General features: G+C 40.0%; 1 protein-coding gene across 6 annotated transcripts in view; it reads right to left on the bottom strand.

Annotated features, from left to right (window-relative positions):
• The window catches only part of TCF12 (transcription factor 12), a 370,574-nt gene extending 352,132 nt beyond the window's left edge, over window positions 1-18,442 (bottom strand). For all 6 annotated transcript variants that reach the window (XM_017513791.2, XM_017513787.2, XM_017513788.2 and 3 more), the window contains exons 1-3: window positions 16,974-18,442; window positions 15,897-15,993; window positions 14,816-14,888 (exon numbers count right to left, since the gene is read on the bottom strand). Coding sequence is in view for 4 of the 6 variants with exons in the window: in XM_017513787.2 (XP_017369276.1) it covers window positions 14,816-14,888; window positions 15,897-15,971 (148 nt within the window). In the remaining 2 variants the exon portion in view is untranslated. The remainder of the gene's footprint in view (window positions 1-14,815; window positions 14,889-15,896; window positions 15,994-16,973) is intronic.
• Between the last annotated feature and the right edge of the window lie 1,368 nt (window positions 18,443-19,810).

Genomic DNA, 19,810 nt, shown 5'->3' with positions numbered 1-19,810 from the left:
AAAAAAAAAAAAAAAAAAAAGAGATGCTTTGTGATGGAAAATCCCAATATTTCTCAATATAAGGTTACAAAGGTGTTTTATATACCCAGACAAACACACTAAATGGAAAGAGACAAGGCTGGGCATGGTGGCTCATACCTGTAATCCCAGCACTTTGGGAAGCCGAGGCGGGTGGATCATGAGGTCAAGAGTTTGAGACCAGCCTAACCAACATGGTGAAAGCCTGTCTCAACTAAAAATAAAAAAATTTGCTGGGCATGGTGGTGCACACCTGTAACCCGAGCTACTCAAGAGGCTGAGGCAGGAGAATCACTTGAACCCAGGAGGCGGAAGTTGCAGTGAGCTGAGATCTGGCCACCACACTCCAGCCTGGGCGACAGAGTGAGACTCTATCTCCAAAAAGAAAAAAAAAAACAGAGACAACACTGGATGCTGGGGGGCATCCTCATCACAAAGCCCTAATGACAAAGAACCAGGAAACGTAGCACCAGCAGACAGCTCCAAGCCCTGATACCCTGTCATTCATGGATATGACTAAGTCAGACTTTCTTGCTTCCATCACAAGCATACAGCAGACAGGAGTTCCTCTTGCGTTTCATAACCTCATCTTTGCAACTTCTCCTCCTCACTCACGAGTATAAAAGTTATCTGAACTTTTAACTCTTTAAAAGTTTAACTCTTTAGTGTCACTAAAATTTTGCTGAGATTACTGCTTATCAGTACCAAGTAAAAGCAGAATATTCCTGAGAACTATTCAGCAGTCACATTCATACTTAAGTCTGGGGTTAACCTTGTCACTACAGCAGATCCTCAACAAGCATTTTAAAAACTAAGCTGAGAAAAAAGGACTCAAGGGCACTAACAGGGGGCTCAATGGTTTGGAATATACTTAACAGAATCCTCACAAAGAATAGGTCTGAGGATTTATTTTACTTTAGTGCTTTAATTTCCCTCATTTAACCAAAAAGACTCAACTGAATAATTCTGAGATTCTGATGAATTACATATGAACAAATTCTGATGATTCATCAGAATTCTGAGATTCTGATGAATTATATATATTGTATTTCATTCTGATGAAAATATATTTATATATAAAATTATATACTAAAAATCATATTATAAAGAGTTCCCTAGGCTAGTGTTCCTCTCAGTCACCTGATTTAACCTTTAATAACCCACCATCGGGCTGGGCGCGGTGGCTCAAGCCTGTAATCCCAGCACTTTGGGAGGCCGAGGCGGGTGGATCACAAGGTCAAGAGATCGAGACCATCCTGGTCAACATGGTGAAACCCCGTCTCTACTAAAAATACAAAAAATTAGCTGGGCATGGTGGCGCATGTCTGTAGTCCCAGCTACTCAGGAGGCTGAGGCAGGAGAATTGCCTGAACCCAGGAGGCGGAGGTTGTGGTGAGCCGAGATCGCGCCATTGCACTCCAGCCTGGGTAACAAGAGCGAAACTCTGTCTCAAAAAAAATAAAATAAAAATAACCCACCATCACAAATGCTTAAGTTTTACATGAAGATTCCCTCTCTCTATAAGTATCTGAAGAGCCTGGAATCCTTTTCAAGAGGTCCTATGCCACCTAATAAAATAACTAATATCTGTACAGTCCACAAACCTCTACATTTTAGAATTTCCATAAAAATGTTTTAATCTGACCATTATCCCAACCCTGAGGCAGTGTTTTTATTGTCCTCATCTTAGACATAAGATAAACAGGCTCAGAGAGGTTAAAACATACTGCCCTAGGATCACTTATCTAGTAAATAATAAAGCCAACACTAAACCAAAACTTTCTATCTCCCAACTGCTCCTCTTTCAAATATACCACAATGTATCTTTATTCTCCACCACCTTAAACAAACCATTCTACACTAAATAAAAAACAGTGCATTAGCAGGTACTCACTCAAATACCCACAGATGCTCTTTAACAAAACAACAGCCCAATCTACTTCTAAATAAATAAAAATATAAAATGAACTAATCATACCTCTTTGAATATTAGCATTAATGCCTTTCATTTAATGAATTGAAAGTTCTGTTCTATTAAAATATCTTCAGTATGTTACATTTTTAAACTATTTTTGGAATAAATATTTTCCATCCACTTTAACTGTTCTGTAACTAAGTAAACACTTAATCTTTGAAAAAGGGAAATAAAAAAATAAAAATTTTCCATACTGTGAGGCAACCATTCTTTTCTATGACCTCAACTAAACGACAGCTGTGAATAATCCAATAACTTACAATTATCAAATTTCATCTTCTTTTCAATTCACAAAGTCTGAAGACAGCTTAACAGTAAGATCACACAAAAAAATAATTACACTTATAAATATGTCTTAGGTGGTAGCTGTTTATATTTAATGTCTTGAAATACTAAAGTCCTTAATTAACTATTTTATGGAGACTTTTAATTATACTGTTTTCTCCTTAATAAAAACAAATCCGCCTGACACAGTGGCTCACACCTGTAATCCCAGCACTTTGGAAGCCAAAGTGGGCAAATCATCTGAGGCCAGGAATTCAAGACAAGCCTAGCCAACAGAGTGAAACCCCACCTCTACCAAAAAATACAAAAATAGGTGTGGTGGCAGGTGCCTGTAATCCCAGCTACTTAGGAAGCTGAGGCACAAAAACTGCTTGAACCCGGGAGGCAAACGTTGCAATGAGCCAAGATTACACCACTGTACTCCAGCCTGGGCAACAGAGCAAGACTCTGTCTCCAAAAAAAAAAAAAAAAAAAATTTACATAAATAAATCTTGAAGCACTTTTGGGGAATATCAACAATACCCCATTTAAGACTTCTTTTTTTCTTTTTGTCACCTTGGCTTCAGATACGACTTCTTATTACAACAAATTTCAAAGATTTCCAGAGATACTAAATTCCTTCTCAAGACAAACCATGCTCTTGTAGATTGGTATCAGTGCAGGTGCAACTACAACTGATTAGAGTTTGCTACTTCTGAGGGGCAATAAGAAACCACAGGCAAATGTATTTTACTGTTGATTTCTCTATTTCCTCTTTAAAAAGAACAGTTACCAACTTCCTACAAGAATTATGAAGTAAACAGCATACGAGTAAATATTTATGAAGCACTCTTAACATCACTGATTTTGTTTTAAAACAGTAAGACTCCTCCCCTTCCCCCAGTCATTCAATGGACAAAGTCCTACTGCTAGTATAACTTACTCGGCAAGTCTCCGGAGTCAAACTCAATGCAAACAGTCTGATCACTACAGGTACTGTTCTTAAGCTTGTGAAGAGGGATTACACAAATATGAAGGCAAGAGAGACCCTGGCACTATGGCACGTTTTGTATTCCTGCAGTACAGTATCGCAAACCCCTGCAAACTTTAAGTTGATTTAATTATTCAACATTGTACCCATGGTTCTTAGGACAACAACGCTAGCAATGGTACAAGGAACAGGCTTGCAAAACCACCAGAAAAGTCAATGGCCTAGTGGTCTACCTCTCCAAACAGACTACAGCAAACTAGTTTATTACATACTTCATTACTACTTTCATAGTTTATATCAAACAGTAGTAGGTCTACGCCAGTAAAAAGCTCCTAAGGAAAATTTCACACTCAGCAGAATCTTAACTTTTAATTCAGATGCCAATAATGAGTATATTTCAGGAATAAACATCATGCTACTAATCTGTGAAAACTTCACAATATAAAAGAATAAAGTTTACCAAAGACTAATTTGTCTGTTCCCTAGAGCTAAGTATCTTAGCTGTACTTTTTCTTCTTGAAGATAACTATCAGAATTTTCTTAACTGTTTGCTCTCAGTCAAAAGTCAAAAAGAGTATGATCAGGGCTGAGGCTTCCTTGTGGCAGAGACTATATAATGCTTCTTATGTATATAAAATGGAACCCAAATGAAAAGAATTCTACTCTCCTGATAGTACCCTGAAAATTTCACTGCATGCTTTAACTGATCAGCACACTCCTTGTCCCAAAAGATGAGAAAGGTTCTCTCTCCTCAAAACAGATCCTGATTCCCTAAATCAAAGATAAAACTCAAAGATAAAACTCAGCCTGAAAATCTATACTCCCAGAAGAATTTGCTTTATATAAACAAATTGACTGCATTTTTTTTTTCTGTATTTAAAATAATGAAGTCTCTAGTTTAGACTTCTGAGAACAAAAAGTTCTTACTGTGAGTTGAAAATAATCCCTGGGGTCAGAGGTGAAGGAAGAAGGGAGAGGACGAGGAGAGAGAGACAGATCTCCACAGTGCGTTTTCTAAAATCCAAGGGGCCAAGTGGGTTTTAGAACTCAGTTTTTCAGATTTTAGAAAGGAAACATAGTATACAGGTATACATATTATATGCTACAAATCAGCTCCTGGCAACAACACAAGAACTAGGAAAATAGAGAATGTCAATGGTCTTCCTTCAGGTAAGATTTTGCCACCAAAACATTTTACGCTGAAATTAATTTTGCTTCAGATCTTTTCGGATTTCAAAATTGCAGAAAAGGGATGGTGGATCTCTAAAGGGAAAAGGGGATCTTGACAAATAATAAAATATGCTATCACCTAGAATGAAAAAAGCTAGCTGATGCCTAGATAAAAGACATTAAGGATATTTAGGACAGTCTTGAAATGGCTCTAATTACCTACCCAATTGGAAAGTTACAATCATTTCAAGCTATATGTTCTTATCAAAAGATACAATATGAAATACTTTTCCCTTTAACTTTATTCCAAACTGGGACCAACACTAAACAACATTTTCTAAAATCTGAGTATGTCAGTACCAAGCAGATAAGTAAATAGGCCTCTGGACCACATGACAAAGTTTGCTAGATATAGTGGGCTTTCCAAATAGAAAAAACCTAAAAGGATGCTGCAGGAGAACTCAAAGATTCTTACCCTTGGTACCAGAGGCCATATAAGCTCAGATTCTCTGAACTGACCTGTGGCCAAACCATGCTTCTGTTCAAAGTGGGCCTAGCCTTTTGCAATTTTTTCCTCTCCAAAGGCACAAACAAACCTCTTATTTATCCCCAATCACCTCAAAACAACAACATATGCCTCCAGGACCAAAAAGTTGGATGACTGTAATTCCCTCCCAGCTGGGATACCTGCCACGCCCAACCAAGATTCACAACTCTTGCTGACGGCAGCAGCACATTTGTTCCATGATTGGAGTAGCCATGATTATATTAAATCCAGCCTGTATTCACTATATCAGCCACCAAGGAAGTGATAAAAGAGTAATTATAAGCCGATCTTGCTCATTTTTAAAGCCTGATAATAGCTCATGGGCAAAACTACCAGAAGCAAATAAACTGACAACTTTTGAGGGAGGCTGCCTCCAGAAAGACCTCCATTAAGCAACTAGAATGATCTTCCATAGGTTACTACAAATTTAGAGAAACCCCCTCAGTTCAAATTCAGGCACCTCGCTAACACCTAAAACAGAGCTGACAAAATGACATCTTGGGCCAAATTCCCCCAATTTTAATAACCAAAATACAGTAAATTATGGTAGTGTTTTTTTTTTTGTTTTTTTTTTTTTTAAGGAAAAAAGGTAGTATTTTATGTCCTGTACCTCATCTCAAATTGTTTTATTATACTATTTTGAAGGTCATCCCTGAGTCACTACCCAATACAATAAAAATTAGTAACCAATCTCTAATCCGTTTACATTTCTGTGTGATCTTTAAATGCGATCTTTAAGTCCCCAAGCAGCTTATAGTAGCTTGGATGACTCACCATGGTCTTTATGAGAGCACATTTTTAACATGGAACACACGAGAGCACACTGGAACAAAAAAAACCCAGAGCCCTCTCTATAAAAACTACATTTTCTTTCCAAGTCAAGGGTATCTTTAAAAATTACAAGATGATCTGGCTGGAAACAGAGAAAAGTTCAAATAAAAGTCACATTATTAACAAAACTATCTGTGCTTCAGTTTATGAAAATAACAGTTTACTTTCTACCAAAACCATTTTTCCCCCGGATGTAATGATCCCTTTTCACAGGCTTCTATAGGAGCAGGAAAAGGTGCATGAAAAAATACAGCTAAAGAATATGCTCTAGAGTTGGGCTTCTCATTAAGGACAGGCTAGCATTCCATTCCACTCTGACTCTTTCCCTCCAAAGATGTAAAGCAAAACAGAAGGAAGGTAGTGCCATAAGCCAAAAATGATACAACTTTAGAATTTCAGTTTTACTCAATGATTAATGAAAACATATTCAAATTACAACAAATATGTTTGTGGTAGCAAATACAAAATAAAATGTACATGAGTTTTTAAAATAAGATTTCTTCCGCTCACTTGCAACATGTTGCTTCAGGCTACCAAAAGAGTTTATGTTACTTCTTCTTTGCCGTTAACAAAAAAAGTGAAGCTGCTCTACCCTAGAGACTCTTAATATTCTCTCCAACCTGTTCCCAGGCGTTCTATCCTTTCAAGTCAGGTAATTTTTATTTTACTTAATTATTTAGACTATTCCTCACTCCAGCAATAATTTCAAGTAGCTGGAGAAAAAATATGCACAAAATACTACATTTAAGTGGCGGTGATGCCTTAGCATAGAAAAGGATTTTCAGAATGTGTACATGTTCTGTTCACTATTCTGTACTCTACAAAGTATAGTCCACAAAATAACAACATTAAGAAGAAATCAACTAAAAATATAAAGTTAAGGTTCTTAGGTACTTCATGACCTTCCAAAACTATTTGTATGCTTGATTACTTCTCAGAGTTAATATACACAATTTTATGCCACTCTAAGAAACTTTGATTCATTGCTCTTGTAGGGCTATTTCCTCACTTCCATCACCACAGACAAAACACTTCATTTTATTCAAAGTAAAAAGAACATACACAGTGGAGTTTCCAAATAATAATGACCATAAATTGCTTATCACAATGCCTAGAATATAACAGGAATTCAATAAACACTAGCTATAATACTGGCTATATAATGATTACTAATATAATCATTAGTATTACCTAGAATACTAATTAGTACCACAATAACGGCAGCTACTATTTTTGAAGCAGCTTTGTAGGAGGAAATATATACAAAACCTTATTTAATCTTAAGGATTCTGCAAGCAGGGATTACTACCCACCTTTCACAAATGAAAAAAGTATAGCTCTGACTATTTAAATGTCTTGCCTAGAGCCATCTAGCTAATAAATTGCAAGTCATCGATTCCAATCCAGTTGTCTGGCTCCTGAGCCCAATTCTTTCCACTATACTATACCGCCTCTCTCACAAAAGGCAGGAATTCAAGGGCTCTCTCACTGACAAGGCTCCAATTAGATTCCACTCCATTTCAATAAGCACAGGTCAAAAAATGACAGGAGCTCCCACCAGTCACCACACAACACATTTGTATATAAGCACAAATACGCTCCAAATATCAAAATGCAATCTGTTCACATACTAATAAAGTTTTGTATTGTTACATTAAATAAGCAACCAAAGTCACTAACTTTATACATGTAACTCCAACATTAACATCAATCCCTGGCCTGATAATTTATCTCCCTCTGTGTTCATTTCCCTAAGAGAATTCATTAGCTTTAATTATAACTTGGAGGCACAAAAAACAAATTTGCATCTCCTAACCAAAAGAAATCAAAATGTGAGCAAAAACATATGCATACACAAAAAGGTGGTCAGTACTACATTATTTATCATATCAAAAAGCAAATTAACAAAAATCCCTAAATGTCAAGTAATAAGAGAATGGATTTGTTAAGTTATGCTATATTCATTCCATTTAAGAGCATGCAACTATTTTAAACCAAGTTAATAACATGAGAATATGTTAATGGTAGAAGATTAAGTGAAACAAAAAAAAATAGGACATAAATGGAACTAACAAGCCCTCAACCTTGCAAACAGAACTTTAAGAAAAAAAAGACAAAAGGGAAATAAATCACACAATTTTCTCTGGATAGTGAAATAGAGGTAATTTCTCCCCTTTTGCTTTTTCTGGTCTCCAATTCTCTTTTCAATAATGACTATGTATTAACTTTACATGCAGAGATAGTTCCTTTAAACCAATATCGTTACCCAGCACTCTTCACTCATAAATCTACAAATTAGCCAGAAAAGTCCCAGGTCATGTGAAATATAAAATGCACAAAGCAATTCAGCATCTTTATTACTTCCCGCAATACTATCCTCCAATTATGTCAAAACTGCAATCTTGAGTCATTTCTTTTACCTACAGAAAGCCAGTACTTCAAATTATCTCAATCCTTTACTTCTGGTATTTTTCCTTCCTATTCCCTACACTAACACCATATCCAATCCTTCACCAGCTCATCCCTAGATTAGCATAAAGGCTTCCAAAGTAAATAAATGCCTTCCTTATTTTAGTTTCTTACCGTTAACAATTTACTCCACCACAGCTAACTACGTGCCAGGCACTATTCTTGGAACTTGATATGTATTAACTCATTGAACATTCCTAACAACCTCATAAGGATAACTACTATTATTAGTTCTATTTTACAGATTAAGAAACAGAAGCAGAGAGGTTAAGTAACATACCCAAGATCACCCAGCTATTCACTGGTAATTTCTGGATCTGAATGCCTGCAATCTAGCTACAGATAGTAATATATAAATATGAGCTCCCCCAGGAATTAAGCAGTGATGATGAAAAAAAAACAGCTTCTCTTACTATGAACCGTACAGGCCCTTGGATACATTTCCAGGTCTTTCCTCATGCTATTCCTCACCTGAAAGACATGTCCTTTTCTTCCCTATTTTCCATATCTCCTTCACAAGGCAACTCTTTACATTTTTCAGTTTTCCTTAAACCAGTTCCCTGACTCCTCAGCACAGACTTTTTCTTATGGACTCAATTTAAACTGCAATAATGTGCGTTTGTTGACCTCTTCTAAAGTTTACCTCACTATTTTACTTCCCAATAAATGTCTCCACTTTTTTTTGTTTGTTTGTTTTTTTGTTTTTTGGAGACAGAGACTCCATCTATCATCCAGGCTGGAGTGCCATGGCGCAATCTTGACTCACTGCAACCTCTGACTCCCGGGTTCAAGCGATTCTCCTACCTCAGCCTCCCCAGTAACTGGGACTACAGGCATGCACCACAACACCTGGCTAATTTTTTGTATTTTTACTGGAGACAGGGTTTCGTTACCCTGGCCAGGCTGGTCTCCAACTCCTGGCCTCAATTGATATGCCCACATCAGCCTGTCAAAGTGCTGTGCGTGAGCCACCATGCCCAGCAAAATGTCCCCACTTTTTCTGAACAACAACCTTCTCCATTTCCCATCTTCCCAAAAACTATTAGAACACTGCATACGTAGACACTAAATAGTTAACTAATAAAAATTAGATACTTATGGCACAACTATTTAACAAAGCAGACTGTCATTCATTAGTCTTTTGAACCAATATATCTAAATGTTTCTCTTCTCATTGTTTCCTAAACACAAACACTTAGATTTGCAATTTCAACATTCCCATCCAAAAATATAATTTCAAGTGATACCCAAAAGCAGTCGTATTAAATGATCTTTCACAAAGGCATTCCACACATTGTCCAGAAATAGTATTTTTTTTTTCTTTTGCAGGAGAGCCTTTCTAATAGTGTTACTTTGACTTTCTTTCCGTGAGATTACCAAAGTCTTTGACAATACTAGGTAGGCAATGACATTCCAGGAAACCAATTGTTTAAGAGCAGAAAAAACTATATGGCTTTAATAAGAGGGTGTTATTTATGACCCAATTAAGACTAAAATTTGAAAGCTGTTTACAGTCAAGCCCGGATACCTTCATCTTTACCTTCCCATTTCAAAAGGCTTGTTTAAAAACGCAAAGGACATCTTGAAGACAGAAACTTGAATTTGGGTTTAAATGGCTAAAGAAAACAGACAAAAATAGTAACTGTAGGTATGCCTCACTACAAATATTAAACAAGCCTCTACAATGTTGTGATCTAATCAAGTTGTTTTTCAAATCCATTATAAGCAATGACTACTTAAAAAAATACCAATTTGTTTTTCTTTTTTGGAGACAGTCTCTCTCTGTTGCTAAGACTGGAGTGCAGTGGCGCCACCTCGGCTCACTGCAACCTCCACCTCCCAGGTTCAAGCAATTCTCCCACCTCAGCCTCCCAAGTAGGTGGGATTACCATGCCCACCATCACACTCGGCTCATTTTTGTAATATTAGTTGAGATAGGGTTTCACCAGGTTGGCCAGGCTGGTCTCAAACTCCTGACCTCATGTGATCTACCCACCTTGGCCTCCCAAAGTGCTGGCATTACAGGCATGAGCCACCGTGCCCGACCTTGTTTTTCAATTGTTCAGGAATTGTCCTGAAAAGTATACAATACTCACGGTCATAATCTTGTCTCTAATTTTTCTATTCTCCAAGTTTGAGTTTTCATATACAGGTTTTCTCTAAAAGAATTTTTTGCTACCTTTTACCTTAAATGAGCCACTTAATAGCAGACCATAGCTGTCATAAAATATATTTTTCCCCACACACCTGCTGACTCTGTGATAACTCTCATTAATCACTACAGCTTACCTGAAGCAAATGTCTAACATGGCTCAATATTAACAAGTGTGTATTACTACAAATTATAGTTATTATAAATTTCAACACTAATAGGTACATAATACGAACCACACCCTACTCATAACCTTAAAATACCTTAAGTGAAAGGTCAAACCTGGTTTCTTCTCTAAAATCACCATTCCTATGTATATTACAGTTCAGTAAAAACCCACACTGGTACAATTTTGGTTTTCCCTCTCTTAATTTTTTCTTGATATGTTCAAGTAATGCGACGACAATTTGAAAAGCTTACTCCAAGTTTAACAGGGTAAGAAGACATTTAGTAATCTTAGCATTTTTTTAATTACCTGAAAAGTGGATGCAGTTATAAAAGGCCAACACCAACAATCCTTGTGGTAACAGAACAAGAAACTATCAATAACCTAGTTGTGATACTGTACTAGTTTTGCAAGGTGCTATTATTGCAGGAAACTGGGTAAAGGGTATATAGAATCTCTGTATTACAACTGCATATGAATTTATAATTATCTAAAAATAGTTTCATTTAATAAAAAAATTGAAGCAATTTAATAAGAATTCATCTTTCTAGCCATATATCAGTATTTTCATAAAGCCTATATGTACATCTAAAAATCCCCCCTCAAAAAAAAAAAAAAGGTCAGTAACTTTAGAATGAAAAACTGTTTTCAAAAAATTAAAAGCCAGAAAATACTTCCTACATTTATCTTCAAAAATTTTGGGCAAAAAGAAACCTATACTGTTACAAAAGTCTGAATTCAATAAGAAAAAGTATAGCTTTACTTAATAGCTAAAACTACTTTCTAGATAGAAATATAACAGAGAAACATACTTAGTATCCAGAGATGGCTTACAAAATGATAACATCACTTATTACTTAGATTCAAAATCTAACAAAGGAAATTTTCAGCTTTCATACAAACACTTAATCTACTAAAAACTAAACCCAAAAATCACAATTTAGATGTACACACTCAAACCCTGAAGTTGAGAAGAGGGATTTAAACATCCGAACCATTTCCATTTTGTCAATCCTTTAAACAAACTTTCCTTCTATAGACTGCCCTTTCTTTCTATACACCGCCCTAATTAAGAGTGCCTCACCTTTCACTCCTACAGAAAGAAAAGCTACTCTCAAGGTCACTTTCGGAACACTTAACAGAGCCTATCATACCAAGTGAACAAATTCAGTCCTACAATAAGGCAAAGAAAATTTTAACACCTTAACGAAGAAATAACATAACAGATTCCTCAAGACAAATCAGTTGTAGTCAACACACCTTTATCTTTTCCCTAGTGACTTTTGACAAATAACTCAGCTATCACGAGTTTTTTGTTTTGCTTCAGGAGTAAGATTAAAGATAACATCACATAATATAATACATATTGCATTCTTTCAGCTAAAAAAGTTTCTAAAAGTATTATATATTGTTTCTCAAAAACAGCGCACTGTGAAACTGAGTATTCCTCAAAAAAGAAAAATAAAGGAAATTACAATACCCAGCTATAAACTCTAGTTTTCCTAAGTTAAATGGCACGAGGTTTTTACAAATGTTACTCCAAAGACAAAACGAAAAACAAAAAAACCCTAATCTTTACTACAGCAGCTCTTCAAAAGGAAAGTCAGATCTTCAGCTCCTTAACAGCTGCAAATGCATAGGCATTAGAGTGTATTACATAGTATCCTTTGAAATCAGGGCAGAAGATTATTCAAATGTCTATAAGGTAATAAATATAAACTATATAAGTAAAATAATGTTGCTACACCAATTTCTTTTAGACATTCCTTTTAAGAAATTGCCACAGAAAAATCGTTATCTACCAGTACATCTTGACTGAAAAAATCACATGCCATTTTATTTCCCAAATTGATATCCATTCACTAACTTATTAAAAGTCACAGCTTTTTTATTACAACTTTTTGTAGCATTGAAAACAAACCACAGATAAATATTGCTAAGTCCACTGAATACAGGACTTTAAGTTCAAGCTTTTCAATGGATAACAAATTTAACTTTTAAAACTAAAAGTTCCTACTCTAAATAATCAAATATGGTGACGACTGGCAATGCAGAAAAATAATTTTTTCTTTGTGTAACACAAGGTACTGAAAGAAGTCCAACTGCTCCAATGCCATGCTTGTAATCCACATCTCAGTTCACATACATACTTTTTAATTTCATAGACTACATAAATTCTTAATTTGAGAAAGTATAATAAACGTAATTGCCTTTATCCTAAAAACAGAATGCACTTTTAATAGCAAGTTCCTATAGTTCATGTTACTGTATCAATGAGTGTCCAGTTATATATATTTACCACAATTTTAGGTGGAACAGTAGGCAACAGCAATATCATGACTCATTTTAAAAAAATACTAAGCATATCTACCACGTATTAGTCAAAGTACATTTGAAGGTTCCCAAGAATGAACTATTAATTGCAAAAATGAGATGTATTCAAAACACTATGAAGAAATACAGCCATCTTCTACATCTTTAAAATTGTTAAACTTTCTCCACCCTCCCCAAAAAGTAACAATTTTCAAATGATTACCAGTAAAAGGAAGGAGGTGAGAGAAGAGTTGGGACTTGGTTTTCGTTTCATGATGTCCTTTTGATCAAGAATAATGTTAGTCTTTAACCTACTTAAAATCCAAAAAATGCCTTCATTTCACTTACTTGAGATGATTAAGGACATGCTATACTTTCCCCACAAGCTGTAATTTCATAATTAAAAATGAATTCTGGTAAATTAAATTAGTAGACAATTTTTAAATACAAACTTTTTAGAATGTAAAGTGGTGTGAAGTATTTCGGCAGTTATGAAATTAACCTTATTTTCTGATGTCTTACTCTCGCAGTATTTTAAGAAATCAACTATCATTTTACCAGGAGAAATAAAATGCACCCATCAAAGAAGAATTACTGAGTTTCAGCCCAGAGATTTGACAGTTGCTGTTTGTTTTTTTTTTTTTGAGATGGAGTTTTACTCGTTACCCAGGCTGGAGTGCAATGGCGCGATCTCGGCTCACCGCAACCTCCACCTCCTGGGTTCAGGCAATTCTCCTGCCTCAACCTCCTCAGTAGCTGGGATTACAGGCACGCGCCACCATGCCCAGCTAATGTTTTGTATTTTTATCAGTAGAGACAGGTTTCACCATGTTGACCAGGATGGTCTCGATCTCTTGACCTCGTGATCCACCCGCCTCGGCCTCCCAAAGAGCTGGGATTACAGGCTTGAGCCACCGCGCCCGGCGACAGTTGGTTTTCTTAAGATGATGGTGGATGGGGCCGGGCGCGGTGGCTCAAGCCTGTAATCCCAGCACTTTGGGAGGCCGAGGTGGGTGGATCACGAGGTCAAGAGATCCAGACCATCCTGGTCAACATGGTGAAACCCCGTCTCTACTAAAAATACAAAAAATTAGCTGGGCATGGTGGTGTGTGCCTGTAATCCCAGCTACTCAGGAGGCTGAGGCAGGAGAATTGCCTGAACCCGGGAGGCGGAGGTTGCGATGAGCCGAGATCGTGCCATTGCACTCCAGCCTGGGTAACAAGAGCGAAACTCCGTCTCAAAAAAAAAAAAAAAAAAAAAAAAAAAAAAAAAGAGGAAAAAAAAAACAAAAATCGTAAAAAAAAAAAAAAAAAAAAAAAAAAAAAAAGATGATGGTGGATGGCTTTAGTTATTTTTTTCATCTCTGAGCACAAAGTAATTTAAATAAAAAATCACAGCTTTTGTACACTGGAATGAATCGTGCTTCTCAAATATTTAAAAATTATGAGTTTTTAAAAGTTAAAAAAACAAAAAATGAATACTTAAGAAAAATGGGATAAATGTTTAATAATGGAGCACAGCAGTCATAAACGTATTAAAAGTAAATTAAAGACAACAGCACTAGTGTGTAGAATCTACTTTAACTTACTCTAAACATTATCATAATGTAATCTGGATATAGGACAGAGTTCAGTAATCTAATAGGTATCATTTAAAAATAAATCTAAGTTTCTGTTCATTTTGAAAATTTACCCCATGAACACTTTAAATAATTGTCAACGAAACCATTGATTTCCTACAGATTTCTGAGGGAACTGTCATCTTTTAAAATTAAAAAATCTTACTAATTATCGCTTGACTCAATTCCACCTTTTATATACATATATTCAATAATATTTAAATGTCATGCTTTCTATCTTTCTACTAAAATGTGTCATACCACGAAAATATGAGTCCCTGGTTTAAGACATCATCTTACCTGATCCACTGAATTGACTGCTTCCCAGTGTGGTTGGTCTAGTTTTCCCACTATTAACAGGTGGGGAAAACATCTGCAAAATAATCCAAATGTTATCTGTTAGTCCTGAAATTCTTCTACCTTGCAAACAAAAGTCCACTAAAACCATCAATCAGTTACTGTATTTCAGAGGGAAGTTAAAATAAAATTGGAGATACTTTCAGATCCAGAGAGGCAAATACACTGAGTGATAATAATTCCTGATTAATTTGAAATAATGGTTACAGATGTTCTGAAGACCCTATCATTTACATGGAAGACTCCAAGATTATTAAATTTAAACAATATGTTATTACTCTTGATCTACACTGTGGAACTAAGTGAATCTCATTACATTTACATCTTAATATACACATACAGTCAGAATCATGGCCAATTAAATTACTACATACAGTAAGGATTATAACTGAGTTGTATAAAGCAGGTATAGGTGCTGCCTCCTAACAGCAGTTCATGAAGGAATTAAACCCATTAAAAATAAAACCAGTGGGCCCTTCTGTTTCAGTTGATTTTTTTAAGTTATTTCCTATGTTAAGAACATAATATGTATACATACACACAGATAAATAAAAGTACTCTGCTCAGAAGGCTGGAAATTCTAGATCTGGACTGCCTTTCTTGTAGCTGACATCTTTCAGGTACCATAAACTACATCTGATATTAGAGAGGAAAATGGTGAGGAGTGTTGAAGAAAACAACAATACTTTTTCATATAAAGTACAAGATCCCTAATAATCATCCGGGTCGGAGGTTGACTCAACCAAAACTCACATTACATTGTTCTCCGTTTCACTGGTTAAATCAAATGACCCCTCTGGCATTAAAGTTTTAAATCTGCAAGTCTAGACATTACATCAAAGTTCAGGTGTCCAACTTGGGGGAGCTGGACTCCGGCCCTGAGAACTACTGCTCAAGCAGAAAGCAGATGGAGTTCACGCTGCCTAGTCTCCACGTTGCTTCTCCCCACCCTTTTTTTTAAAAAAAAAAAAAAAAAAAAAAAAACCTCTGCAGAACCCCAAGATGCCGTGAAAAGCGCTCATACCGCACTGAAGTCCAGCAGGTCGCTCAGCTCCTTGTCGGTCCCTATAGCGGCCATGCGTTGTTGCTGGGGATTCATCTTCGGCCACTTCTAGCAAGTCCTAGGGCAGAGGAAACGGGCTCAACGATAGACCACCGAGGCCCCAAGTGTGTGAAGGGACAGAAAGAGGTATTGGTGAAGAGGAAGAGCGCTGGGGGCGCCGGTATGACTTCCAAGACCTAGACTCGCTCCCACCGCGGTGCAAGCAGGGGGCGGGAGAGCTCAGCGCCCGCGCCGGGTCCCCGAATCCACGCGTTGCTTGGCGCGGCCCAAGAGCTACGCTGCGGCTCCCGCAACTCGCCGCCTCTCCCGCAAGTTTCCGAACCCGTCTCTGCCCCCTCCCCGGCGCCCCCTGCTCCGCGCCGCCGCCGACTGCTCGGCGCGCGGGGCCCGGCCGCGGCTGGGGTCTCGAGGAGCGGGGTGAGGGGCAATACGGCGTCCAGCGAGCGGAGCGGCGGCGAGCGGAGATGTGAAGTGACTCACTCGCTCGGCAACAATAGAACTGACAAGTTGCAGGGAACGAGCCGCTCGCAGGCCCGCGTCTGCGGCCGCCGCCGCCCGGATGTCCCCGGCGGGCCCAGGGGGTCGGAAAGCACCCCCAGCGCATCCATGAGACGTTTTTAAAAAGAAAACAGAAACGCCGACAACTAGTCTCGCTCTCGTCCGGCGTCCTCCTACCAAGGCTCGGCCGCCTCCCACTTTTGCTGCCTTGCCCGGGACCTACGAACAATGAGCCTGGCTCCGCGGCCGAAGCCGCCCGATCTCCCGCGCGCCCCAGAGCCTGGGCGCCGGCCCGAGTCGAGCGCCGAACCGGGCGCACAGGCCGAGCGCGCCGCCAGCGGGCCTGAGCGCCCGCGACTCGCGCCTCCGCCCCCACTCCGCTCCCCAACTTGGAGGGGACCCCGGGTCTGGCACTGTACAAAGCAGCGCAGAGTTGAGGCACGGGCTAGGGGTACCCCCGCTCCGGCAGGGACGCCGCGGCGCCCCGCAGCCCCCAGACCTGCCGCGCCGCCCCCCTCCCGGTCACTAGCCCGCAATTACCTGCCGCCCCGTCTCCGCATCCAACCACCCCGATTAAAGTTCACTTTGGCCAGGAGAGCGGGCTCGGGTTTCCCCTTGTACCGCCCAGCGGCTCGGTTCACTTTGCCCCACACGAGCTCTTGGGTCTGGGCGGGGGAGGCGGGTTTCGGGCCTGGACGCCCCTTCCTCCCGGGGCGGGCAGTCAGTCCCCCCGAATAGAACTTGTGGGTCTCCTCAGGCGGACATTTTTTTCGCTGAGGCGGCCTCAGCACCGCGCTCGGCTCGCCTCCGGATCCCTCCGCGCCGGGAAGAGCCCCGGGTTAACCCTTCCCTCCCCGGCCCGCTCCGCCGCCTAGGAAGTGGGGCCAGCAGAGGGGGTGGGGAGGAGCCGGCGGAGACGGGGGAGGAGCTGCACCGCGGCGGGTGGACAAAGCCCGCGGTTGGATGAGGCGGGACGAAGTTGGGGCAGGCGGGGAGGGGCTGGAGGCGCTCGCAGGCACCTTGGGAAGGAGGCCCCGACCGCTCGCCGAGGAACCCTCGTCCGGCTCCCCTGGGAGCGGGGCGGCGGGCACCGTGGGCGCCTCCTCGCGTTGGTCTTGTTGGGTCTTGGACCCCGAAGCGAAGCGACGAAGACACAGCTGTGGGAGCATCTGGATCCGCCGCCCAGGGCTCCCGAGCCTCCCGGAACCCGAGGCCGCAGAGCACTGAAGCCTGCGGTTCCAGAGCAGGTCACGCTGGACGCCACCCTCAGCTGGTCCCCGAGGCTCCGGCCCAGGAGGGCTGCACTCGGCGCAGACACTGCGCGCGTGGGGACGGGAGAACCAGCCTCGGCCCCTCCGGGAGCAGGCGCGATCGGTCAGATGCGCTGCTGAGCCGAATGCTGGAGAAAGGGCAAAAAACCTCCCTCAAACCAGACAAAGCAGTGTGAGCTTCAGGTTCTCAGATACCCCACTCACATAGACCCCACATCTCCAGTCACCTCCTCCCACCCGAATCCCATTCGGAGCCACCGAATTGCACGTTGGACTAGTTCTTGGGAATCGATCAACCCAGACTCTTCATCTCACAGAGACAGCCCAGGGCGGCTCTGTCACACAGGCACTATCTTGTGCGCCAGTTCTGAACTTGGCCTCAATGAAGCCCCAGAGTAGAAAGAAGACAAAATAACTAAACCTCAGTTCTTCGATTCTGGGCTGGAAGTGAGATTTTCTTGAATGGCAGCCAGTGTTTTGACTCTTAGGTAAGTGAGTGTAGTCAAGACCGGTAAGGCCCACTCAGAAGAAACACTGAAGGAAGAAGACACTTCCAGAATAACAAATAGAAGCAAGCAGCCAACGCCTGAGGACAACATGGCAAGAAGGAGCCTTTGGACTCCGGGCTGGGATGGAAAGGGAGGTAGATTCACCCACCATATGTCATTACTGTACTTATTACAGTCGTCTCTTTGTATCCGTAGTATTGGTTCCCAGACTCTGGATTTTTTAAGATGTCCATATACTTTTAAATCATTTCTAGATTAGTTATAAAACCTAATACAATGTAAATGCTATGTAAATAATTGTTAAGGTGTATTTACGGAATAATCACCCAAAGAAATCTCTACATTTTCAGTACAGATGCAATCCTGGTAAGCCTAACTACATTTTTTTATTTCAATTGGTTGAATCCTCAAATTTGGAAACCCCAGATATGGAGGGCGGATGGTACAACCAGCTGTCAGGTGGGTTTCCATGGCTTTGCCTTGACTATACCTGAACCTTATGACTGATCCTGGGGTAGCCTAGACTCCCCAAAATATCCACTCTTCCTTATCTTGGTAAACAAGCCCTGTTTTTAGTCACGTCTCTCCTTTGCTTACCAACAGGAGCATATGGTTCCAATCTAAGCAACTCGGCATAATCCCATTCCCTGCCACAATTATTGGTCGGCAATGGGCGTGACACATTTCGGCCAATAAGAGGACCAATTTCCTGGTCTTTCAAAGGCAACCCCTTCTTTCTGCATGTCCTCAAAAAAAAACGGGTCTTCTGGATGGTGGGTAGCCATCTTCCAAACACAAGGTCTGGGTTAAAATAAAGAAGACATTAAGAAAGTAAACAGAGATCTAATCTTTGGTTACTTTTTTTTTTTTTTTCTAAACAGTCTGGCTCTGTTACCCAGGCTGGAGTGCAGTGGTAGAATCTCGGCTCACTGCAACCTCCTCCTCCCAGGTTCAAGTGATTCTTGTGCCTCAGCCTCCCCAGTAGCTGGATTACAGGCACTCACCACCATGCCCGACTAATTATTTTTTATTTTTTTAGTAGAGATGGGTTTTTACCGTGTTGGCCAAGCTGGTCTTGAACTCCTGACCTCAGGTGATCCACCCACCTCAGCCTTCCAAAGTGCTGGGATTACAGGCATGAGCCACCGTGCCTGGCTTTTGGCAACATTTTTAAGGCTCTTAATCAAGCAACTTATGATCTCAGGTGTATCTTCATTGATTAGACCAATGGGATTCAAATTTTCTGTTGTTTGTAATCTAGTGTGGTCTACACAGTACCAGCCCAATGACCAATTTTTTAGTAGCAAAGACATAAATGTCAGGTAGGAAGTCTGATTAGTCAACTTTTAAGGTCCCACTCTCATGTGTTTTATAGTTCATTTTCTGCTGCTGCTAACAGAATACCATAGGCTGGGTGACTTATAAAGAACAGAAGTTTATTTGGCTCATGGTTCTGGAGCCTAATAAGTCCAAGAGCATGGCATTAACATCTCTAAAAGGTCTTCATGCTGTGTTATCCCATGCAGAAGGGCAAATGAGCACACATGACAGCATAATGCATTCATGAGGGCTGTACTCTCTTAGAAGTCTCCTTTTT

Source organism: Cebus imitator, unplaced genomic scaffold, assembly GCF_001604975.1.
Source record: "Cebus imitator isolate Cc_AM_T3 unplaced genomic scaffold, Cebus_imitator-1.0 Scaffold501, whole genome shotgun sequence".
Taxonomy (NCBI): Eukaryota; Metazoa; Chordata; class Mammalia; order Primates; family Cebidae; genus Cebus; species Cebus imitator.
This window is presented reverse-complemented; position numbering and strand designations above follow the sequence as displayed.